Here is a 24,185-nt window from a genome sequence, read left to right on the forward strand (position 1 = left end):
ATCCTTGCTATTAAAACCCTCTGAGCATCCCAGTGAGTACCTGCAACCTGAGGTCGACTGCCCAGCCTGGAGAAGGCAGAGGAACCTCAAGACATTCACAAGGGTTTTCCTAGCAGAGGATACACTCTCCTGTCCTTACAAGGCCATTTATCCATGTCCTTATTACACTGCAGCAAACCAAAACCTTTCCGCAGCCCTCTGGAGGTGATGGTGTTGCTCCACTGGGAAATTGCTTTTTCCTTCATTTTGCAGATAGTCAGGGCAGCTGGGAGCAGCAGTTGTTCATCCTTGTGGCAGGAGCAGGCATCCTTTCCCCCTTACATGGACTGTACGTGGGTTTCCCCCACCCCCCACCCTCTGAACATGAACAGAGCTGAGAGGTTCCCATGCAGCAGGTGGCCGGGCGTCAGGAGCAGGGCTGAAAGGCTGGGTTGATGGCTTATGATAAATGTGCCCAGCATGGTTCCCCTCCTTTTTCTTATCCAAAGTCCCCGTTGTTCCTCTGCCTTAATTCTTCCCCAGCACTTTTAAATACCAGCAACCGTATCATGCTGGAGCAAAACACCCTGCCCAGCTGCAGATGCCTTTCTGTGCCTTTCTCCTTCCTTTTCTGGATGGAGGAACTCCACTCCTGCTATTTCTGGAAGGATAAACCAGCCTCCCCCTTGCTCTGCTCCTGTCTATGAGCAGCTAGGAGCCTGGGGGAGCCGTGGGGTTGGGACTCTGTGACACAGCCCCAGTTACAAGTCTGCAGTGAAAAAGTGATCCTTTTTCCCATCTTCTGTTAAAACTGCTTTTTTGGCTTTAGATCTCTCTTGCCCAGAAATACAAGATCTCTCAGCTGTTGTGAGTTTGCAGGATTTAAGCTTTTCCAGCAGCTAGGATGCTCCTAGCTTTAATGGTTTTGGTTTTTTGGGTTTTTTTACACCTTACACTAAGCAGGTTTTCATAGCCACCAAAAACTAATGCTGGGACTGAGATCATCCTGTTCGGCCACCCTGATTCCCAGATTCGCTGTGCTCTCTTGGGGAAGAAACCTAAAGTGGTGACCTTGAGACCCCCACTATGGATTTGGGCAGACCCCATCTTGGGGTCTGGATGGGACCCAGGATGGAAGTGGTTGATGAATTTTCAGCACTGCTGGCAGAGTTTCAGCCCCCAACCCTATGCTTGAGGACAGAGGTAGCTCCCACCACAGCCCAGAGCATCACCCATCCTGCTGCACATGATCATGGGTGAGTCAAATCTGATTTTCATCCCCCTTGTGCCGTGACTCATCCCACTTCCCTCTACCAGATCCTCTGGATTGACCTAGAGTCTCATTTGGGTCATCAAAGTGGTGGTGGGGTGTGAGAAAACAAATCTTTGGTGTTGGCTTCAGGAAGGAGACCTCTGCTTGCTTGTGCTTTTGGGTCAGGGAATGCTTTGAGGTGTCACTTGCCAGAGGCAAGCCCCAATGGGGAAGGTCTTTCCCCATATCAGCTTCTTCAGGGATATTTGGTCTTTGTGGGTCACTCTTACGGTGCTGGATGGGCTGCAGGACTTCTCACCTGCATCCTGGCGTGTTCCACCTAGCTTGGGGAGAAACAAAAAAATAGGAAGAAAGGAAGAGAGGGAAAAAAAACAACCCAACAACGTGCAGATGCAGAAGAAAAACTTCACAGGGAGCTTTAGGCACTCATCATGGCCAGGGATGATGTATCTCAGAGCAGCTGTCTTGGGGGTGCCTGGGGGAGGCTGGTGCTGGCCTGGGGCAGGGCTGGAAGTGCAGGGGCTTCCCTCTGCCAGGTATCCCTTGGGAGTCTCTTGGCCTTCAAGTGTTCCTTATAGCAAAGTAGCTTTCTAACCCCCTTAGAGGTGTAAAACAAAGCCCAGGAGCCACCCCTCTCCTGGGATGGGTGCGAGCAAGTTCCCACCAAGCATCGCACCAGGGGGTACCCCATCAGTTTTTGGAGGAGGGTCCTCAGCATGTGCTTCCCAGGCCCTTTCCTGAGCTTGGGTGTGACTTTGCAGGCTGCAGGGATGCAGAGAGCATAATTTCAGAGAGGTTTTCACACAAGCCCATGAGTAAAGTTTTGCTGGCTGCCTCCCTTGCCAGTTGGATTATCTCTTGCCAGCCCCCTTTGCCAGGGAATTTAGGTTTGTGGCATTGAGGCGGTTTTAAAAGAAATAAAAAATAAGAAAACAGCCAACAAAACAACAACTTGCTGAATGCAAAAGCTAGTAGTAAATGAAGAAAATGAGGAAAAAAAAAAAAAAAGTGGTATTTGCTGCTATGATACATGTAAGAGGCTGCTCAGCAGGAGAAGGGAGCGGGACCAGTGGCTTGATGTGGGCACAGGGAGAAGTGTGGGACCGTTCCTGGGAAAATTACAGGTCTGCAAATGAGCTGGGGGAGGAGATGGCCGGCAGTGGAGAGGTGGGGAAGGGCCAGCGAGAGAGAGAGAAATTAGCCCAGAGTTTAATTCATTGTTTCCAAAAGAGCAGTTAATGGATTATGACAAATGTCCTGCCGCTCTCCCTTAGCGCTGTGTTAAATGGAAATGGAAAGTCAATTTTCCTAAATGGATTTTAAACGACTGACCTCATGTGTTGTTTTTTGTTTTTTTTTTTCCCCTTCACTGATTTTTGCTTGGGAGACAGCTTGGTCATCTTGTTTTCTTGACACATCTGATTATATATTTTTTCTCCTTCCATCTCAGAATTCTCTGATCCTCTCTGTGCCCAGGGTGATGAAGGGAGTGGGCTCCTTTCTTCCCTGCCAGCTCCATAGATGTTATCATGGGGCTGGGAATATTTACTGTTCCTCCTGCATGCTGCGGTGCCTGAAGTTGAGAATCACAAGAGAGGAGGAGGAAAAGCTCATAAGCTCAGTATTATTTTAGGTCTAAATAAAAGCCTCATGATGTGATCTGACTGCTAGCATGATGCCCCCCCCTCAAAAAAAAAAAACCAAGCCCAAACAGATTAAACAGTAGCATCCTGGCATGTGCATGTGGGGTTTTTTTTGTTTTTTTTTTTTCTTAGTCCTACAATATTTGGGGTTGATCTTCATGAGCCAAATGGCTGGCAACAGGTTTCCTATGCTGAATACTGCAGATGATCCTTGGTGTCAGTCACAGCATCTTCCTAAGCTGGTGCTGGGCATGAGCCACCCACCTTAAGGGTTCCTGCTCCTCAGGGATTATGTCTCTTGGTGAGCACCGTGGTGCTTAGCCCTTTTCAGGACCTTTTCAGAGCAAACAAGCCTTCTTTTTCTGGTGATTTTTGCATTTAGATTGCTTCTGAAAGCAAAGAAGGACTGATAGAGATCACCAGGGCACTGACCCTGACTGGTTTCTGGGGTGGGTTAGTATGAATCCTGATTGTGGTTTTGGGTGATGCTCTCTGGAAGTGGCTGGGCTGGAAACCATTTCTCCTCTGGAGTGGGCAGGTGTCCAGTCCCCGGGGGCTGCTCTTGCAGGAGCTGCTTGTGTCTCCCCCAGTTGTGTGATGCTGAGATCCAGGTGTTGGCAGGGGCACGAGGTCCCAAACGTGGCTCTACCAAAGAGCGTGGGATGTATGAGGTTTGTGCCAGGATCATGGGCAGCATTCCCAGCACAAGCCCTGCCAGTATTTTGCTCAGAGCATGCCCATTCATTCCTTCAGACTGTGGGAGGGAGGCTTGGGATGGGGACTCCAGTCTCTGGAGCTCCAGCTCGGGGTGACACCATCATGTGCAGGGCAGCTCTGGGAGGGAAAGAGAGGGATGGAATGGCATAGGTGAGAGTTGGATTCCTGCTGGGATGGGACTAGGGGCACCTCCTAACCACCCTCTCTCTCCCCTGGCAGGGCCAGAGTACAGTGATGTGCTGCCTGACTCCTTCCCCTCAGCCCCAGCAGACACCCTCCCTCACTTTCTTCTGGAGCCTCAGGATGCCTACATTGTGAAGAACAAGCCAGTGGAGCTCATCTGCCGTGCCAACCCTGCCACCCAGATCTACTTCAAGTGCAACGGGGAGTGGGTCAACCAGAATGACCACGTCACCAAGGAGAGCCTGGATGAGGTCACTGGTGAGCAAACTCACCCTGCCTGCCCTTCCCCTTCCTTCTTCCCAGGAGCTTCTGCCCTTTTCTCTCTTGCACATCCACGCTGGAGATGTTTCTCCTTCAGGTAGACCAGCAGGTCTCTTTGATTCATTTATGTCGTTCCCAATCTTATGAGGTTGCTTTTCTGTTTTCCACTTTCTTGGTTCATGCACAGCTTGTCTCTCTCTGTCATCCCTGAATTCTGGTAGAGAAGCTGCCCCTTTCCAGACCATTTGTGAAGGTGTGATGATGGCATGGGTTGCCATACCCCAGAGAAGCTTGGGGAAGTCAGCCTGTCTGCTTGCATGTTCACCCTTTTGCAGACTTTTGGGTTGTTAATTGGGATTTAAAAGGCCTAAGCAGTTTAAAACTGATTAAAAAAATAATGCCTACAAAAGGCCTAATTGACACATAGGAGTCCTTTCCATGAGGGGTGGCAAAGGCTGGCAGCTTAGTCAGGGTCAAAAAGGGATTAGATTGGTAATGTGAGCATTGGCAGGTGGGATTTGAAATGGTTTTTAACAGCAGATGAGCTCTCCCCTGCCTCAGAAGTCATGTCAGCCTCTGGCTGTCTGAAATGAGGGGCAGGAGGTGGCTTGGGCATCATAAGATGTCTCTCACTCTGTGGGACTGGGTATCATGAAGCTGCTTCTCCCCTGTTTTGGAACATCTTGGCATGAGAGTGAGAGGTGGGTACTGGGTATAACATGCAATCAATTACATCTGCCAAAAGTGGGATGCTTCATCTTGGCTCCCACCAATTTTGGTAACTGGCCTGATCAGGAGGGGAGGAAAATGGTAATGTTTCCCATGAAAGATCTGTTCCCTGGGAATCCCTGAGAGTGTGGCATCCCTCACCTCCTGAAAGATGGAGTCACCACGTTTGAAAGCCATGTAGATGTGGCGCTTAGGGACATAGTTTAGCACCAGACTCTGTAGAGTTAGGTTAGTGGCTGGATTGAATGATCTGAAAGGTCTTTTCCAACCAGAACAATTCTGTGATTCTACAAAATGCATGGAGAGCTGTCCCCGTGCTTTACCAGAGGATGCCAGGAGCACTAACAGCTCCCGTTCTCTCTTTCAGGGTGTATCTCCATGTCCTAGCCCTTGTGGAGGCCAGAGTTTGAAACCCTCACATCTTTGGGGCAAAGTCAGTGTTCATGGCTGACTGAGCAGCCTTCCCCCAAGGTTTATTCATTTATTTATAACATGTGGCCACGCTTGGTTGGGCCAAAGGTCCTCATGTCAGCAGTGGCTGCTTGGGGGAAGAGCACTCAACTGGGACAAGGAGGGAGTGGTGGACTCTGAGGAATGGCTCTCTTACCCTTTTGGCTTTCTGCAGTCTGTGATTAGGGACTCCAGCTCCAATGATGGTATCTTGACAGCGTGGTCCAGCTCCTTATGGATTCATTCCCTGTTAATTTGTCTAAATGCTGTTAGGACTCATTTCTCCTCAGAGAAATCCAGCATCCTGCAGCAAGGAGTTTCATGGCTTAGTCATGTGCAACATGAAGAAAGGACTTTATTGTGGTGAAGGGCCTGCAGAACAAGTCTTCTGAGGAGCAGCTGAGCAAACTGAGGGTGTTGAGCATGGAGAGAAGGAGGCTAAAGGGAGACCTTTTTACTCCTTTCAGCCACCTGAGAGGAGGTTGTAGTGATGGGAGGTCAGTCTGTTCTCTCTAGTAACAAATGATAGGACAAGAAGAAACAGCCTGTTGTTGTTGTGCCAGGGGAGGCTGAGATTGGAGATGAGAAGAAACTTCTTCACTGAAAAGATAATTAAGCACTGGAAAAGGCTACCCAGGGCAGTGGTAGAGTGTGAATCATCCCTGAATGTGTTTAAAAGCCATGTACATGTGGTGCTGTGGGACATCATTTAAGCACTGGACTGGGTAAAGTCAGGTTAATAGTTGGACTTGTAGGATACAGGTGCCAGGAATCGCCGGGTGATGAGCCAGGCTGGTGCCCAGTCTCCAGATGTTGCTCGAAAACAGACGTCACTGAGGGCATGAGCTCGATTCTGAAGCCAGGGACAGGAGCTATTGGTAGTCTAGGTTAGCAGCTGAGACTAACTGTGACCAGCCTAGCACCATGCCTGCTCTAGAGTGAGCTGCCTGGTTGCACCCAGCCTCACCTTTTATTGGCCCCAGGTCTTGGGCATGCTCAGTGGGGCCAGCCCTAACCGGGCACAGGTGAGACTGGGCACCAGCCTGGCTCATCACCCAGCGATTCCTGGCACCTGTATCCTACAGGACTCCATCTTAGAAGTCTTTTCCAAACAAAACAGTTCTATGATTCTGTGATTTCTGCCCCCACCACTCATTTCATCTCTCAGATGAATACCCCTCACTGAATAACCTGCCTCACCCAGCTCCTGAGCAAAACAAGCAGGAGAAAACGTAGAGGAAAGGGAGCAGAAAGCCTGTGCAGCAGGAGCTTCCACGGATTTAGGGGAGATTCATTTGCTTTGGGCCATCCCCATCTGCAGGTGCAGAATGCTTGCCAGCAGTTTGGGGAGGAAACAATGTGGACCTTCTTCACCCAAACTTCAAAGACAGTATTGCTGCAATCAGCAAGCAAACCTAACAATGCTGTTGGTATGGAGGTGATGCTGTGCATGTAAAACTCTGCTGGTGTGGGCATACCTGCCCAAGAGAAAGGGAGCTTGGACCAAAATGGTTTGCTGTGCTAAAATAATCTGCATTTGCAGTGCATGCTGCTGCAAAGGGCATGGGGGAGATGGGGGAGAGCTGGCCACTGAGCAATGGGTTAACACTGTTAGGTGTTGGTAGTTTTTAAGTACCTTCCATTGTAAGCCTGGGAAAAGTAACCTTTAAAAAAAAAAAAAAAAAAAAAAGCAAATTTTAAGATGACGTGTCTTGAATCAGCCAGGCTCGGTAATGTTCTGACTGTGTCTGATCCAAACCATTTCATGCGGAAGAAAGCAAAAATAGGCCAAGTCAGAGAGGATCATTCATCCAGATGAGAAGGGATGGTGGGTAAGAGCAGCTGTGTTTGGATGCCTGTAAGTCCTTTCTGTCATCACTTCTGTCTGTGAGCTGTAAGCTCAGCAGCCTGTAGTGTCGGGGAGGCTTTGCTTTCAGGGCTTACGGAGATAGCAGGGTGCTCCTCATCCTTCCAGGGCTGCTCAGCTCACCCCACTGAGGCTTTCCAGGGAGATATGATGGTTTGGAAACTAATGTTTCCACAAGTGCTTGGCCCAAATGTCTTTTTTTTATTATTATTATTCTTTCCTCCATAATAGTGGCAAAATAAATTGTCTTTCCTTGGTGTACATTTGTCAGCAATTCCTCAGGAAGGTGGCAGGGAGATGGTAATTGCTCCTCACAGCACTGGGAGTGAGCTAACAGAATTACAGCTGGAGAGCACATAGCTCACTGTTTCCCTGAACTTGAGACCCCTTTATAAATAGAAGCTGAAAAAAAAAAAAGGGCAGGTATTGCTTAAAATAAGGAAAAGTAAGCCCTCCTGCCCTTGGCAATGACTGTGCTATGAGGGGTTGATGCTTCAGGCTGAGCCTCAGCATCCTGTGGTCCAGGGGATCATGTCCTGCATGTGGCAGTGCCACCCTTGTCATGGCCAGAGTGTCCTGGCATACTTCATGGGGGTGTTGGTGCTTGAAATACCATAATCTTTTTGATGATTTCTGTAAGAACTTTTATTTGTTGTGTTGTATTTATATTCAAATGGCAGCTGACATATAGTTTCTCCCCCAGCAAAGTCTCGGAGGCATCCTTCAAGCTCAACAAGTGGGAAGGGGTCTGGACAGGGACAGGGATGTAAGTGTCAGGGAAGAGAGCTGGTGAAGGAGAGTGATGCCTCTTGAAATGGTCAATAGGTCCTGGTCCTGCCCAGACAGACCAGGGGGAAAAAAAGAAAAAAGACAAAACTCCTCCACGAGATGATTCCCTGGTTTCAGCTCCAGGTCAGCCTTTCAGGGAGAAACAGTCTCTGAGATCTGCAGAGGTTTGCTAAGCCCGGATGCCCTCTGTCTTGCCTCCCACCTGCTGCCTCCATCCTCAAGCTTGGTGCATCCAGCAGCCCTCCTCTTGGGTGCTGCCTCAGTTTCCCTCTTACCAAGCTGATGCCTTCCCTCTCTCCCCTTCCAGGGATGCTGGTGCGGGAGGTGCAGATCGAGGTCTCCCGGCAGCAGGTCGAGGAGCTCTTCGGCTTGGAAGATTACTGGTGCCAGTGTGTGGCCTGGAGCTCCGCCGGCACCACGAAGAGCCGCCGGGCATACGTCCGCATAGCATGTAAGTGCCTCCTGGGCTCAGTGCTTGCTTAAATCTGACCCCTCCCAGTGTGCTCCTGACCCCCTGCCAGAACTGCACCCACCTCCCGGCACTGCCCTGGCTCACAGGCTACTAATTTAATGTAAATGAATCTTTCTCCCACCTTCTTTTCCACTTTGGAGGCTCCAGAAGGTACAACGGATAGATTTAGGAATGGCTTTTAAAGCCTGAGGTGTGATCCTGGGTCCCAGGTTGAAGGACCAGTGGTGTTGTGTCGGGTATGTGCCACTGGTGGCACCAACGCCAGCTGAAATAGTGGCCAGGCTTTTCATTCCAGCTTCCTGGGACCCCCAAGGCACAGTGGGTGCAGCTGTGTGGGATTGGCTGTCTCAAAAAATGGAAAGCAGTGGTTTTTGGTCAGTTGGAGATGACCTGTCCTCACTGGCTGGCCCCCTTGTCTTAGCTCCCCATCCCATCTCAAAACTTGCTTCTGAGCAGGCATCCTCCCAACCTGTCCGGGCGAGTGGCTGTGGCACTGGGCGGGTTAATGCTGCATTGCCCATCAGCCTGCTCAGCTCTTCCCTCTGCTTTATTATCCTTAATAACCCAATGGTGAGCACCTTGCACGCTTTGCCTGAATCAGCGGCTCCGTGTCCCTGTGGAGCCCCCACTGTCATATGTCACTTCTCTAAGCTGCTGTTTGTGGGAGTCAGCCTGATTAAGGGCGAGTTAATCAGGCTGTTACCCAGCTGAATTTGCTCTCTTAGTAAATGAGATGGCAAAGCTAGAGGAGAAGAGCCAGGCTTCCCTTGTTGTAAACAGATTTTGCTATTAGAAGGCTAATAATCCGGCACGTTATCCAAAACGGAGGTGGCTGGTGAATCAGCTACAGTGCTGAAGGGTTTAGTCTGAACAGGGAAAAAAAATGGTCCCAGCCAAGCGTTTGGTGCTTCTCAGAGATGCCAAAGCAGGCTGGGTGCTGAAGCAGAGGTTTGCAGCACCATCTAGTGATGTTCCTGCTCCTTTCAAGGCTCTGGAGCTGGACCCTGTCATGTAGCCAAGATCTCTGGGGGCTCTGCTGGGCTTCTCCCTTCTTCCCCTTCCCAAAAGCACTGGCCAGCTGCTTGCTTTTCAGCATCAGACATTCCCCCTTTTGGCACTGGAGAGTGATGGCTGAGTTTCCTGCAAGTCTGGAGTCATGGTTTAGTCAGGATCAGCTGGGCTGAGCCAAGTAACAAGCCCCCATCGCCTGTAAATTTGGGCATTTGCTTTGGCAGCACCACGGCAGGCAAGGTGTTGTGCAAATCTTGTTTTATCCCCTTTTCCACAAAGAAGGTTCCTGGTGCAGAGTCCAGGGGGGGAAAGAAAGGGGGAGGGTTAGAGAAATAATGGTTCAGCTGAGGTTTAACCCCAAAAGGAGAAGATTGGAAGGGGAGATAAGTTTGGAAGCACATGGTGGAGGAAAGGCATTGTCCTCAAGCATCACACGCTGTCCCCAGTCCATTCCTGGAAAAGATGTTGCTTCCTCCCAGGATGTGTTTTGCTCTGGCTGTCCTATGCCAGAGGGATTTCCCTACAGGTGCCAAGGCAGTGCTCTCCTTCAACCCCCAACTTTTAGCAGGTCTCCCTGTTTCTGCAGTGTGCTGGTAACCTTCAGGGTTTTCCTTTTCCTCCCAGACCTACGGAAGAACTTTGACCAAGAGCCACTGGGCAAGGAGGTCCCACTGGAGCACGAGGTCCTGCTGCAGTGCCGCCCACCCGAGGGGGTGCCACAGGCTGAGGTGAGCTCAGCACCCCAAAGAATTGCCCAGTGGGGTGTCCTCTCCCATCCTGGGGAGAGACAGGGCATGGCCTTTGCAGATGGCTTGTGGCCATGATGGACGGCCTCATGCTGAGAACATCAGATTTTATTATTCATCAGAATTGTTTATCTTGGGCAGTGGATCTGTTATTCTGACCCCAAGTAACACGTGTAGCCTCCAGCACCTGCTCAACCCACCTCTTCCACGCTTCCTGATGTGCCCTTAACCTGTCAGAGGGAAGATCTAATGAGGAAGCACCTGATGGTTTGTCTGAAAGGGAGTAGTCACAAGTGAGAGCCGAGAGCTTGGGAAGTCAATACTGAGGGGTTTTCCTAGCATGGTACCAGTGCTTTCCTTGTCCACAGCTCCAGGACTCCCCAAGAGTTGTGCATTGGTGGTAGCTATGATATCCCATCCTTGGCCAAAACAGCATTAATATTCCCTGGTCAGGTCTGCTTTGATCTAGCTTTCAAAAAGAAAGGAATATAGTTGGAGGCAAGGCTGGCATGTCAGTGGCTCTGTTGCTGAGAACATCAGTGGTTTTGGTGATGAAGATGGGGAGAGCTTTGGGGAAGGCTATTGGCTGGTTGGAGATGGTTTGCTCTCCATCAGGGCTGGTGAATTCAGCCCCTCCATCCTGATGTTTGTCCTTGCTGGTGCCCACAGCCATGCTCAGTGCCAGTATCAACTCATGTCCTTCCCAAACAGCCTAGACAAGCAGTTATGTCCTAGTCCCTTGGAGGTCTTTGCGGTGAGGATGGACACTTGCACCAGAGTCCATTATGTGCTTTTCCAGTATGTGTTTAGTTCTTGTTCAGCTTAATCACTATCCTTACCCTGTCCCTCCCTTTCTCTTGCCAGGTGGAGTGGCTGAGGAATGAGGATGTCATCGATCCCACCCAGGACACCAACTTCTTGATCACCATCGATCACAACCTCATCATCAAGCAAGCCCGGCTCTTGGACACTGCTAATTACACCTGCATGGCCAAGAACATCGTGGCCAAGCGCCGGAGCACCACGGCTGCTGTCATTGTCTATGGTACCAACCTTTGCTCTTGGGGAGGGTGCCTTTGCTGCCAGCCATGTCCCCAAGGGGACATATGGACACTTTCTGGGAGTGGTAGGAGTGAACCCCATCAAGGCATGGCATTATATTAGGTAACAGCTGAAGTCTGCAGAGCAGGTACCACTGTGGGTTATTAGGGGAGGTTAGTACGTGTAGGCATTTGCAAATCTTCTCCACTGAGTACGATGATGGGTGGAGGTTGGTCCAGCTGGGTTGCTTTGACTCTTGCAGCAGCTGAAGAGCTTCATTTAGCTGAACTTTTCTAGGAAGCCAAAGATCTGTGGTAGCCAGATGCAAAAATACTGACAAAGTGAAAGAAGGACCAGAACAGACTTGAGTATCTTGTGCATGGGGTGTGTGACAGGAGAGGGTGTGTCTTGATTTACTATTCATGAGGGGAAGCTGTTCCAGGTTGTCACAGAAGATGCAAGGACCTGGTGAAACCTAAGCTTAGCTCCAGTCCTTGCTGAAATGGGATGTGTTGAGATGTTAACACTGCCTGTCTCCTCTTGCAGTGAATGGTGGCTGGTCCACCTGGTCTGAGTGGTCTCCTTGCAACAATCGCTGTGGTCGGGGCTGGCAGAAGCGCACCCGGACGTGCACCAACCCCGCTCCCCTGAATGGTGGCTCCTTCTGTGACGGGCAGCCTTTCCAGAAAATCACCTGCACCACCCTCTGCCCAGGTAAGGAGGATTCAGAAACTTTGTCCATGCTGGCTGTCCCCCAGGTTGCACAGTCCAGCTGTGCTCCTGGTGCTCCCCAAGGAGACAGGGGCTCAGGACACCAGCATCTTTCAGTCTGCCAAGACCTGAAAGATGCGGAGATGTCTGCAGAGACGCATCAGGGCTGGATGTACTGGGATGATGCTCCCTGAAGGTCTCTGGAAGCCCTAAGATGGGCCTGGGCACCTTTCTGGTGCCAGAGACATCCTGCCCTGGGGAAGGAATCATGCTGAGGGTTGTACCAATGCATCTATGTTTGATGGCCCACAGTGGACGGCGCGTGGACAGAGTGGAGCAAGTGGTCAGCGTGCAGCACCGAGTGCACCCACTGGCGCAGCCGAGAGTGTGCGGCCCCCGCCCCCCGCAACGGTGGCAAGGACTGCAGTGGGCTGCTGCTTGACTCCAAAAACTGCACAGATGGGCTCTGCCTCCACAGTGAGTACACGGACAGGGACCCGTGCTGGTGGCAGTGCTCTTGACCATGGTACTCCAGCTGTTGGCCACACTGTTGTTGGCTGTGCCTCCTGATCGCTGGGGCAGGCAGCAGCCCTGCTGGTGGCTGGTTTTTAATTTGTGTCTTAAACAAAGGTTTTTTAACCAGACTCATCCTTTTCACCCAGCGAGAACTAGCTTTGGAAAGAATTCTGGGTAGGGGTGAAATCTGGGGATATTTGGTGGGATGTAAATGCTCAATGGAGCCTTCTGAAGCAGCACTAGGTCTGGGGGCTCTGCTGGTTGTGGTTAGGAATGTAAGCTGGGGCGGGGGGATGTCTCAGCTTTACCCTGAAAGCAGCAGGTAAGAAAAAAAACCAATAATAATAGTACTAATGGTAATAATTGTAATTCTGCTGCTGGACGGTGAGTGTGCACACCAGTGGCTGAGCAGCCAATGCTGCCACCTGCTGCCGTGTGACACCCTTTAGCACTTTAGTGTGACTTTAGTGTGACTGTCCCCTTTAGCACTGCCTCAGCCAGAAATGCTTTAAAGTCCTGTTAGGTAGGGACATGCGCCCAGGGGGCCTGCTGTGCATGGGGACATCCCCCTCACCGGGCTTCTGCCTGGCTTTCTACATGCCCCAGGGAACGATGCTGCTATCCTGTACCTCCCCACCATGCTGCAGCTCCTTGCATCCTGTCTGTTTCATCTCATCCCCATCACCATCTTCACCTTTTGTTTTCTAACTTTTTTTTCCCCTAACAGATAAAAGAGTTCTAAGCGAACCCAAAAGCCACCGTAAGTGCTCATTTCATGGCCATTTTGTTTGGTTTCTAGATATTGCTTTGGTTTTCTTCTGTCACATTTGTAGCAGGGCTAGAGATGCCTGGAGGGAGGAAAGACAGAGAGGATGGGCTGAGGATACTCAGGTCCTGGTACTGGAGGCTTCACCATGCTCTGTCTTCCTTCTTCATCCTTCTGCTTTTGGGGGAGATATAGCCAAGATACCCCAGGTGCTAAGGGGTGCAAAGCCTTGTGGCAGGGGAAGGGTTTAATGGGGAAGCTGAGGGGTGTGTATAGGTACAGTGACAGTCTGTCCTGATGGATGCAGAGCTCTGGTACATATAGATGAGACACATGGGTAGGTGTTAGGTTTGCTCTTCAGGGTTGTCTCTGTTAGCATGTGAGGGCTGACAGCTTCATGAATCTGAGCTGCACACACTTAATGTTTCTGGGCTCCTTGGTGCCCAAGTACAGTTTGCATGAGCAGTGGCAAGGTGTCCTCCAGAAGTATGAGGGGTTCACCTCCATCTCAGTCCCTGGCATCATAGAATCATAGGACGGGTTTGGGTTGAAAAGTACCTTAAAAATGCCATGAGCAAGGACCACTAGACCAGGTTTCTCCAAGACCCATGAAGCCAGCACATTGAGGCATGAGGAAACCATGCAGTCTGGGCCAGTGTCTCATCATCTTTATACTATAGAATTTCTTGCTCTTAGAAAACATCCTCCATCCTCTTGCCACAGCTTTTGCAGCAGGCCCAGTACACATCATCTCCTTTGTGCCTGTGTCCCACATCAGTGGTGGGGTTGGGGAGTACTGGTGGGTCTTGATGTGTTTTTCTGGTGCCCCTTTTTTCACCTCCATTTCTTTAATCCCTCCCAGTGCTGGAGGCCACAGGTGATGTGGCCCTGTATGCCGGGCTGGTAGTGGCCATTTTTGTCTTCATCGTGATCCTCATGGCTGTGGGGGTGGTTGTGTACCGGAGGAGATGCCGAGATTTTGACACAGACATCACAGACTCTTCAGCTGCTCTGACCGGGGGCTTCCACCCTGTCAACTTCAAGACCTCCCGTCACGGTAAGACCCACAGCCCGTGGAGTTCCTCCTTCTGAGCTCACATTCAGGTAGAGAGGAGAGCTTTCCACAGGCACCTCTTCTAGTCAAGCGGGGTTTTTACATCCCTTTGTTTGCCATCTCCATCCCATCCATGCTTTCTCCTCCCACAGACAACCCTCAGCTGCTGCACCCCTCGATGCAGCCGGACCTGACAGCCAGCACAGGGGTGTACCGTGGCCCCATGTATGCCCTGCAGGACTCCTCTGACAAGATCCCCATGACCAACTCTCCCCTGCTTGACCCCCTCCCCAACCTAAAGATCAAAGTGTACAACTCCTCCACTGTCTCCTCCTCACCTGGGCTCCATGATGGGACTGACCTGCTTGGGGGTGTCCCCACCACTGGCACCTACCCAGGGGACAACACCAGGGATGGACACTTTGCCAACATGAGGAACAAAACGCTGGGCTCCCAGCATCTTCTCAGCTTGCCCCGAGAGCATGGCAACAGTGCCAGCGGCACCTTTGGTAACCTGGGAGGAAGGCTGACCATCCCGGGCACTGGTAAGCCCTAGGCTGGGGAGAAAGGCATGTTTGGCTGCTGAATGATCAAGGATTGCTCTTGCCCCAGCAGACTTGCCTCCTGTGAGCAGCCTTTAGCTATCCCAAATCTGGCTCAGGGGAGGAAGGCAGCAGGTCATTCCCAAGCCAGGCTTCAGAAGTTAGAGGTCAGAGCCTCCTGGGACTTTCCCTGGCTGGCCCTGTCATCAATCCAGGGCCAGTATCTTGCAAAACAGGTCCACCCTGTCTAATGTAGTGGCTTGGCTCTTGCCTGCAGCTGAAGAATATCTGAGATGTTTCTTCTTGGGCACTATGGACTGCTCTAGTTCACTGCTGTCCTTATGTTTGCCAGCTGGGGTGGGAGGGTGGTTTCTCCCTGCTGGTTTCTCCCTCATTTTGTGACTAACACCTGTGTTTGCCCTGCTAGGGGTGAGCCTGCTGGTGCCCCATGGAGCCATCCCCCAGGGGAAGTTCTATGAGATGTACCTGATACTCAACAAGGCAGAGAGTGCCCTGTAAGTCACATCACACCACCCATGCACCTGATCTTTGTTGGCTGCTATGAGGCTTTCTTTCCAACCCATGTTTCCTCTCCCCTCCCCAGCCTGCCCTCCGAAGGCACACAGACAGTGCTGAGCCCAGTGGTGACCTGTGGACCCACTGGTTTGCTCCTGTGCCGTCCCGTTGTCCTGACCATTCCCCACTGTGCTGATGTCAGCTCCTCAGATTGGATTTACCAGCTGAAAACACAGTCCCACCAGGGAAACTGGGAGGTAAGGTGGAAATCCAGCCCCTGCAGCCAGAGAAGAGCACTGGCATTGTGGGACACAGGTCCTAGCAAATCCTACCTGGAAGACAAGCTGACCCTCAGCCTTGATTCTCTAGGAAGTTGTGACCCTAGATGAGGAGACCCTCAACACTCCCTGCTACTGCCAGCTGGAAGCCAAGTCCTGCCACATTTTGCTGGACCAGCTTGGCACCTATGTCTTTGTGGGTGAGTCCTACTCCAGGTCAGCCATCAAGAGGCTCCAGCTGGCCATCTTTGCCCCCACTGTCTGCACCTCCTTGGAGTACAGTCTCAAGGTCTATTGCTTGGAGGACACACCAGATGCTCTGAAGGTAAGGTGACCAGCATGGGCTGCCCTTGGGTTATAGAGTGGTTTGGGTTGGAAGGAACTTTGAAGATCATGTGGTTCCAGTCCCCCTGCTGAGCAGGGAAGCTGTTTGTGCTGGCATTGAGATGCTGGCTGGTGCCTCCTGGGGTAGCCTGGCCCCCTTGGGGAGGAGCAGACAACCTGATGCAACTGCCTGCAAAGTGACCAAAGCAGTGAACTAATAAGTGTGTTTATTGCTTTCCCTGCCCTTCCTCACCCTCTGAGAAGGAAATGAGGAGGGTATTCTGTAGTGTTATGAGCTATACTGGCTCCCCTTTCTGCAGACATTAATTACTCCAGAAGTTTTGCTGCTGCTGGCTGGGTTTTCTCTCCCCCCATGGAAAATTGCCTCAGTTTTTCTATAGGTCCTGTTAGTCCTGATTGGAAACATATCTCTTCCCTCCTTGGAAGGGTTTGGGGCATTGATAGCACTGAATACAGCATGGAAAGGTTGAGTTTGGATGCTTTTTCTTGCCTGGACCATCAGTGTGGTAGCTGTTTAGTTCTCTGTGGCTTGTCCTGAGGTTCTGGATTGCTGTGGTGCCTCTAGGCAGAGATGTAGCCAGTGCTCCAGCTCCCAAATTCCAGTTTGCTCCTAAGAATTGCTGGTGTAATTACGGAATGGTGTTAAAACCAGACTGGGTGGCACTCTTGAAAAGTGTGCCTGTTTTTTCTTTGGGAGCTTTGCATCACCTGAGAAGTGCAGAGCCTTATACAGATGCTCATGTGTTCTAAAATTCAAGTTGTAGGTTGGGCCGTTGGTCATGAGTTGTTGGGCTAAATGAGATGAGCAGCTGTCAGGGTGGTAAAGGCTGCTCTCCTGGGGAAGGATCCCCATGGGCTGGTTCCTCTTGCCTGGGTGTGGAGTGGGGAGAGGAGGAGCCCCTGCTCACCTCCTAGGTCTCACACTGCCTGTCCCACTGCCTGCAGGAGGTGCTGGAGCTGGAGCGGACGCTGGGCGGGTACCTGCTGGAGGAGCCCAAGCCCCTGCCCTTCAAGGACAGCTACCACAACCTGCGTCTCTCCATCCACGACATCCCCCATGCACTGTGGAGGAGCAAGTTGCTGGCCAAGTACCAGGTGAGGGTCTGAGCTGGGGACACTATCTTCAGACAAGCAGCATGGTGCTGAGCACTCTGGTCTTGTCACCAGAGTTGTTTCCCAAAGGGATGTTTTCAAATGGTCTTTCCTGGTGGGATGCTGTCTATGGGGTCCTTCTTTCCCATCTCATATCCATGGGTTGGCTGAAGGCGGTGGGATCTCCCAGTGGAGCTGCTGAAGCCTTCACTTAGCCCATGTTTTGGTGGCCTGCAGGAAATCCCCTTCTATCACATCTGGAGTGGCAGCCAGCGAGCCCTGCACTGCACCTTCACACTGGAGAGGTACAGCCAGGCCTCCACGGAGCTCACCTGCAAAATCTGCGTCCGGCAGGTTGAAGGAGAAGGGCAGATCTTCCAGCTCCACATCACACTGGGAGAGGTGAGCACTGGGGAGCTGACTGGGACAGCGAGGGGACATGCTTGGTAGCCACTCTGTGCTTCAATGTCTCTCTCCCTGTCCTTCTTCTTGCAGCACGCCAGCTCCTTTGACACCCTTCGCTCCCACCACAGCAGTGCTGCCACCACCAGCACCACCCAGCTGGGACCCTACGCCTTCAAAATCCCCCTCTCCATCCGGCAGAAAATCTGCAACAGCCTGGATGCCCCCAATTCCAGGGGAAACGACTGGAGACTTCTTGCCCAGAAGCTTTCCATGGATCGGTGGGTCTCCCTGTGCTTTGGTTTCCCCTCCTGTCCCTGGGCAGGGAAGTTTTACTCCTCTTCTTTCATGCTGCAGGCATCCAGTTAGGTTACGTGCAGCTATACAAGTCCACCAATGAACTATGGATATAGCTAAGTGTAGTTAGATCCATCTGTGCCACAGTCCTGGGTCTCTTGTCACTTTGAACTGGTCCTTCTTCATTTGGAACCATGGTTGGGCTGTTCCTGCCTGGGTTCACTTCCAAGGTCCAAAGGAAGGGAGGGTAATTTCAGCCATAAAAAGCTTGCTTTGCTTTTGCATCAGTGCCTATATCAAAAATTGAAGGCCGTGTCTCAAGGATTTTGGCATTTGGCCTTTCCATCAAGGTTCCCATTGTTTGCTGCTCCAGCATCCTCCGTCCCTCCATCCCTGAAGGGCACCTCACCAACCTGGACCTCCTCTCTGCTTTCCCTCTGCAGGTATCTGAACTACTTTGCCACCAAAGCCAGCCCCACCGGGGTGCTCCTGGACTTATGGGAAGCCGAGCATCAAGAGGATGGTGATCTCAACACCTTGGCCAGTGCCTTAGAAGAGATGGGCAAGAGTGAGATGCTGGTGGTCATGGCCACAGAGGGGGACTGCTGATGATGCTTCCTGCTGCCAGCAGGTGCAGGAGGATGAAAGGATGACATCTTCCCTGGTGTCACAGGGAAACTCATCCATCCCCAGGCAGCAGCCATGTGAGGAAGAGATGAGGCCGTGGCTTCTGCTCACTCTCAGCCTTAGAGACCCATCCTCAGAGTTTACAAGCAACTGAAGTGTTACACGGCGTTCCTCTTCCTCCTCCTCCTTCTTCTCCTTTTGGGGTGGCAGCCAGCAGTGCTCATGGCATGGGGAGGAATTTTAGGGCTTCTCAAGTCGGGATGGGGGCTTTTCTTCTCCTTCTTCTGGGTTTCCCTCTGGTTCTCCTCCTTCTTTAATAGCATTTCCAGGTGGAAGAGATGAGTACAGTCCAGGCGAGTGGCTCCTATCAATAGCTTCAGGCAAATGAGGCAAAGAAAGAAAAAAAGGAAAAAAAAAAGTTTCTTAGGAAACGCAAATAATTTATTATCCAGATTTTTGGATGAGTCCTTTTTAGAAAAAGAAAAAAAAAAAAAAGAAAAAAATTAAAAAAAAAGATTTATAAACCTTTTTTTTGTGTGTGTGAGAGCAAGAGTGTTGCTGTGGTGGCGGTGGCAGAGAGAGATTGTGATGAACCCACTTTTATAGGGAAAAGCATTTAGGGAAAAGTGGAGCAAAGCATGTTTACATGTCGTGGGACCCCCAGGGAGTCTGTAGGGTGAAGTGCCTCTACAGCCCCTCTGCTTCAGGGACAGCTGGGACTCTCCCCAGGAATTTTTTTCCCTTTTTCCCTGGCTACAGTGCTCTGCAGAGCCAGGGGTCTAAGAGGGATGAGGGATGCTGCCCTGCATTTAGGGTTTGGAGCTGAGGGGGGGGGCTGTTTTTTTTTATTTAATTCTTCCCTGGCATCCTTTGGGGGAGGTTTTTAGGATTCATTTACATAACTTCAGTACAAACCAAAGAATTTGGTCCTGAGGTTGGAAGGGAGAGGATGAGCAGCTTGTGGAGGGGTGCAGGGGAAGCAGAAGCTGGTGGGCCAGGTTGCAGCCCCTATGCAAAACGCCTGTGTCTCCAGGGTCCATGTGCTCGTGCCCAGTTTTTGATGCAGTATTTCAGCAGGAATTCAAGGAGGGAAAGCCCTCAGCTGAGCATTTTCACATGAGGGATGGCATGGGAAGCATCAAGCAGGTTTCCATCCTCTCCTCGCAGTTCCTTTTTGGATCTGTAATAGAGTTTTTGTGATAATGGGGAAGTTGTAGGATGATCAGAAAGTCATGAAGGGGTCAGCTGGAACAAAGTTCCTCATAAAGATGCAGTGTCTCAATGAAGGGTAAAAATTTAGATTGCCTGCAGGTAGAAATAGTTACACAGCAAGTGCTATATTTTAGTAATCTGTTATTTAAAAAATAAAAATAGAAAGGTTATGGTAAGCTCAGGATTAGAATAGATCCCAGGGCAAGGCTATGGATTCTTCACTGATGAAAGTATTAAGAGCAGGGTCTGAGACCAGGTCCTGCTTCAGGCTGTGATGTGCAGGGTCCTGGACCAGTGTCATGGGCGAACGGGGCAGCAGTGTCCCAGGGACCAGAGCAAAATCAGAGAGCCCTGCCATGAGCATCACCATTGCAGGATGGCTTGGTGGAAGTAGGGAGGTTTCAGTATTGCTTGAACACAGGTTTGGTTCCTTTCAGCAGCTCTTGAAGCAGTAATTGAGCACTTAAAGCTGCTCCCCATTGTGTTTTGGGGTGTTCAGGGTTCATTTCTTGCCGAGTGTTCAAGGCTGTGGGAGAAAGGGAACTTTTTTATGTGTGTTGGGTGTGAAGACATCTACTGGGCAAATTGTGTCACATAGGAAGGGTTTTGTCTATTCTTTAGATACATTTAAGTATCAGTTTTCTGAGACCCCCATCTCTGCGCAGTGTGGGGGGATTAAGTAAATTTGAAAGAAATGAAGAATTTATGTACCGAACCGGCTGCTGGCATTTCACAGGGCTCCTTTCTGGGCGCCATGGTGCTCTCTGTGAGACAAGAGGCTCTTCTTTTGGGCCATCTGAATCTCTCTCGCTGTCATTCTCACTGTGTCTGGTTCATGGATCACTCTACACCCAGATGTGTGCCTGTCCCTCCGTCCGTCCCACCCACAGGCACCTCTGCCTCCCATCCCATCCCATCCTATCCCATCCCATCCCATCCATCCATCCATCCATCCGTGATTGTCTTCCCCTTCCTGTCGGTGGGCCTGGACCCACTGAGGTGTGTGTTGGAGGGGCTTGTCCCCATTTTTCTGACTGGGGAACCTGCACTGGGAGCTGGGCAGGGAGGAGGCAGGGTTTGCCCCCTGTTCTAGTCCTCTAAGTATCTCCCATGGGTGCCAGCTACCAGGAGGCCTTTGTGTCTCTCTTCAGGACCTGTGGTTTCTCCGTCTGGGTGATGTGAGGAAGGCAGTCCTGGGAGCTATGTCATGCTGGCAGTGTCCATCTGCAATCTGAGCTTTGCAATCTGTTTCCATATTTATATGTCCGGGGGATGGGCCTGGTGGCATCCTCTAAAAAACACATCTGTTTATTCTGTAAACTAAAGAACTGTAAATAAAGTTTAGCATTCCTATTGTAATTCCTATTGTAACAAATTAATTTTTATGCAATAAATTATATTTCCTAGTCTAATAAAAAAAACCCCAAAACAATCTGCTCTCTCTTCTCGTTCTCATCACTCACCAGTTCTTGCTGGGTTTTGCATCTGCAGGGATTTGGGTCCAGCTGGAGCAGCGGCAGCAGTGTCGGGATCCCCATCAGCATCCCTTCGACCTGGTTTTGGGTCAGATGCTGCAGGGATGCCAGCACCAGTGGTGGGAGGAGGTTGCTGTCAGAGTCCCTAAGGGAGGTAAGATGCACAGATTGATTTATGGGCTGTTTTGGACTTGCATGGGTGATTACAAGGCAGGAGAGGAGCCACTACATCTATGTCTTATGGAGTAAGCCACTGTCTCAGGAAGTTTATTTCCTTTCCTGAGGGATGTCCACCTGTCCTGCAGAAAGTCATGACTCTTCCAGCAAGGACCAGGACCAGGGAACCTAATCTGGGAGGGGGAATGGCTCTGCCAGAGAAAGCAAAGCCACCAGAAGGTCTTGCAGGGAGAGGTCCCACTGCCCCTATCTGAGCTGGTCACAGCCTATGGGAACAAGATGCCACCAGGAGATGGCAATGTTGTCCCTACTCTGGGCAGGTGTGGGGATTCTGTGACCAGGGGAAGATACAGAGAGAAGATTGCTGCCCAGTCATGGCAGCAATTACAACATAGCCATGCAAAGATACACAATGCTCCCAGGTGGCCTTTCCAGCTCCAAATGTAACTGCTGCATCCCAAGTGATAATCTTGGTTTTGGTTTTTACATATTAATTCCTTTAACCTCAGTCTCCAAAGTTTCTTTCAGCAGGAACCATTTGCACTAACCCATGTTTCTAAGGGCCCAGATCTTTGAATAGCTTTGGCCAATTGGTATCTGATTTCATCTGATGTTCTATCAAAATACCCACCTTGCTCCTCCCTGAAATCTAGCTGGCCCACATTTTCTCTTCAGTTGATGTATTGAACTCAGTTCTCATGGTAGGTCCAAAGCTGACTGCTGTGCCATCACTAACCATTGGCAGATTTATTATGTCACAGAGAGGACACCCAGTAGCACCAAAGCAGCCCACATCAAGGTCTCTTAGTTCCTCCAGTGCATGAAAGTTTCAGTCTCTCAACCATTACTTACGTGCCCTTTGCTTTGTTACCTCCAGTGTAGCCAGGGCAAACAGCACTATGGGATGCCTGGTAATCCTCTGGGATTACCAAGAAACTCAGTTCTGGCACAGCTCACCTTGCATTCAGACCAGGAATGGCCTAGATTTGGGGTTGGGGTGGAGGGGAAGCACCCCAAACCCTGTTTTGAAGTATCGGGGTGTCCTTAAAATCAGCCTGGAGCTGACATGGGGGTCTGTGTTGCAGAGGGTCTCTTGGGTGTGGATAATGCTGACCTGAGGGGCTCCCACAGCTCCAGTTAAGCGTGGACTGGCTCTGTTTACCCTGCTCAGCTGTCACAGTCCCTTGTGCTGATGTGATCTGAGGCTCTTCTCTAACGATGGGTTTTTTGACATGATAGACAGCAGCAGGTCAAAAATATCAGGCAAATCCCTCTGAGCTGATGGGTTACTGATTCAGATAGGCTGTGCCATCTCCTCAGGTGCTTTTCCAGCCTAGCATGTCAATGTGGATGAAAATCCTGAGGAGAAACCTCTGGAGAGAAACCCACGTGCTCCTCTGAAGCCTTTCCATCTCAGCACATTGCTGGTGGGTAGGTCATGTGCTTCTGCTTGTTTGCTTGCTAAACAGGGGGAAAAAAACCACTACAGCATGTCTTGGGCTATTTTGACATCTGGGTGGCCAAGCCTATATGATCCTCAGAGAGGCTGGAGATGGGTGGTGGCTTGTCCTGGCTTCCAGGTCACCACCAGCTCTGCTTGCCTGATGCTGCTGGGAGGTGAGGTATCTGGGTCTGTCTGCATTTGTCCCACAGGCAGCTGTATGTGGGGAAAAAAATGCAGACTAGACCACCTTGGAGCCTTCTGCAAAAAAACGGAGGCTGTTTTATTTTTTGATGAAGAAAGGCTGGATAGAGGTGCAATGGAGGAAAAACCCTGCCATGTGCTCTGGGTATTGTAGGTGGTGGAGCTCATCTTTCTGTCCAGCTCTGGACTCCTCAACACAAGAAAGACATGGAATTTTTGGAATGAGCCCAGAGAAAGCCATGAAGATCCTCTGATGGTTGGAGCACCTCTGCTATGGAGACAGGCTGAGAGAAATGGGGTTGTTCAGCCTGGACAAGAGAAGGCTCTGGCAAGACCTCAGAGCACCTTCCAGTACCTGAAGGGGCGTGAAGGGGAGGGATTTCTGACAAAGGCATGGAATGATGGGATGAGGGGCCCAGTTTCAAACGGGAAGAGGGAAGCTTTAGGTTGGACATTAGAAAGAAATTCTTCGCTATGAAGGTGGTGAGACACTGGTCCACATTGTCCAGAGAAGCTGTGGCTGCCCCCGCTCTGGAAGTGTTCAAGACCAGGCTGGGTGGAGCTTGGAGCACCCTGGTCTGGTGGTGGTGTCCTGAAGGTGGGTTCTACCACCTGGTGTGCAATAAGCCAATCCATACATAGAATAGAGATAATTGCTTTAGTGCCCATTGCTGCGCAGAAAAGGGAGCAGGGTGGTGTTCCAAAAAAGCAAGCTCAGCTTCCTGAAACACAAGTGCTCCTTTTTATACCCAAAACCATGAAAAATAACCTTAATTATATATTCTGTCATTTGCACATATGATTGATTAACTAGTTCCTCATTTCCATTTAAAGTGGCAAAGATTAAAAATGTTGCTATGTATGCTCACAGAGTGAGGGGCTTTTTGTTAGTACGGGTTCCTCTAGCTTGGGGGTGGCTATTTTAGTATCCTACTAGTACATTAATATGCTAATGGTATATTAATACACTGAATGCAATCGCTCAGTGTTTTCTACCTTGTGCTCAAGGCTATAACCAAGATAAGTTGTGGGGAGTACCCCTTTCCATCTCTTTCAACTGTCGTGCAGGACCGTCTCAAGGATGGGCTGTTGCCTACTTGGGATTTTTTTTCTGTAAATGGGATGTGTTTTTCCCTAATTGGGATCTGTTTCTAGCCAGTTTTTCCCATTTCACTGTCTGTAAGCTGGTTTTATTCTGTGTGTCTCTTTTGTTCTCTTTTTATGAGATTTCTTTCTCCAAATGTGACTTTTTTCCCCCCCAAAAATGTCACATCAATTAGTAACTGACACCAGTGGGAGGCGCCTCTGCCTACGGCAGGGGGTTTGGAACTGGTTGATCTTTAGGACCCTTCCGGCACAAACCAGCCTG

The 24,185-nt window shown here is 50.5% G+C and overlaps 1 protein-coding gene across 3 annotated transcripts in view; it reads left to right on the forward strand.

Moving 5' to 3' along the window:
• The window catches only part of UNC5B (unc-5 netrin receptor B), a 79,909-nt gene extending 58,958 nt beyond the window's left edge, over positions 1–20,951 (forward strand). For 2 of the 3 annotated variants that reach the window (XM_071748987.1, XM_071748988.1), the window contains 16 exons: positions 3,832–4,053; positions 8,199–8,342; positions 9,999–10,102; positions 10,985–11,165; positions 11,708–11,875; positions 12,185–12,349; positions 13,116–13,148; positions 14,017–14,211; positions 14,361–14,753; positions 15,178–15,265; positions 15,355–15,523; positions 15,636–15,869; positions 16,835–16,984; positions 17,219–17,383; positions 17,477–17,664; positions 18,124–20,951. In XM_071748987.1, coding sequence (XP_071605088.1) covers positions 3,832–4,053; positions 8,199–8,342; positions 9,999–10,102; positions 10,985–11,165; positions 11,708–11,875; positions 12,185–12,349; positions 13,116–13,148; positions 14,017–14,211; positions 14,361–14,753; positions 15,178–15,265; positions 15,355–15,523; positions 15,636–15,869; positions 16,835–16,984; positions 17,219–17,383; positions 17,477–17,664; positions 18,124–18,289 — 2,765 coding nt within the window. In that variant the 3' untranslated portion in view covers positions 18,290–20,951. The remainder of the gene's footprint in view (positions 1–3,831; positions 4,054–8,198; positions 8,343–9,998; positions 10,103–10,984; positions 11,166–11,707; positions 11,876–12,184; positions 12,350–13,115; positions 13,149–14,016; positions 14,212–14,360; positions 14,754–15,177; positions 15,266–15,354; positions 15,524–15,635; positions 15,870–16,834; positions 16,985–17,218; positions 17,384–17,476; positions 17,665–18,123) is intronic. The other variant, XM_071748986.1, reaches the window with a different exon arrangement.
• Positions 20,952–24,185: the final 3,234 nt, after the last annotated feature.

Source organism: Heliangelus exortis, chromosome 7 (genome assembly GCF_036169615.1).
Source record: "Heliangelus exortis chromosome 7, bHelExo1.hap1, whole genome shotgun sequence".
In the NCBI taxonomy this organism is placed as follows: domain Eukaryota; kingdom Metazoa; phylum Chordata; class Aves; order Apodiformes; family Trochilidae; genus Heliangelus; species Heliangelus exortis.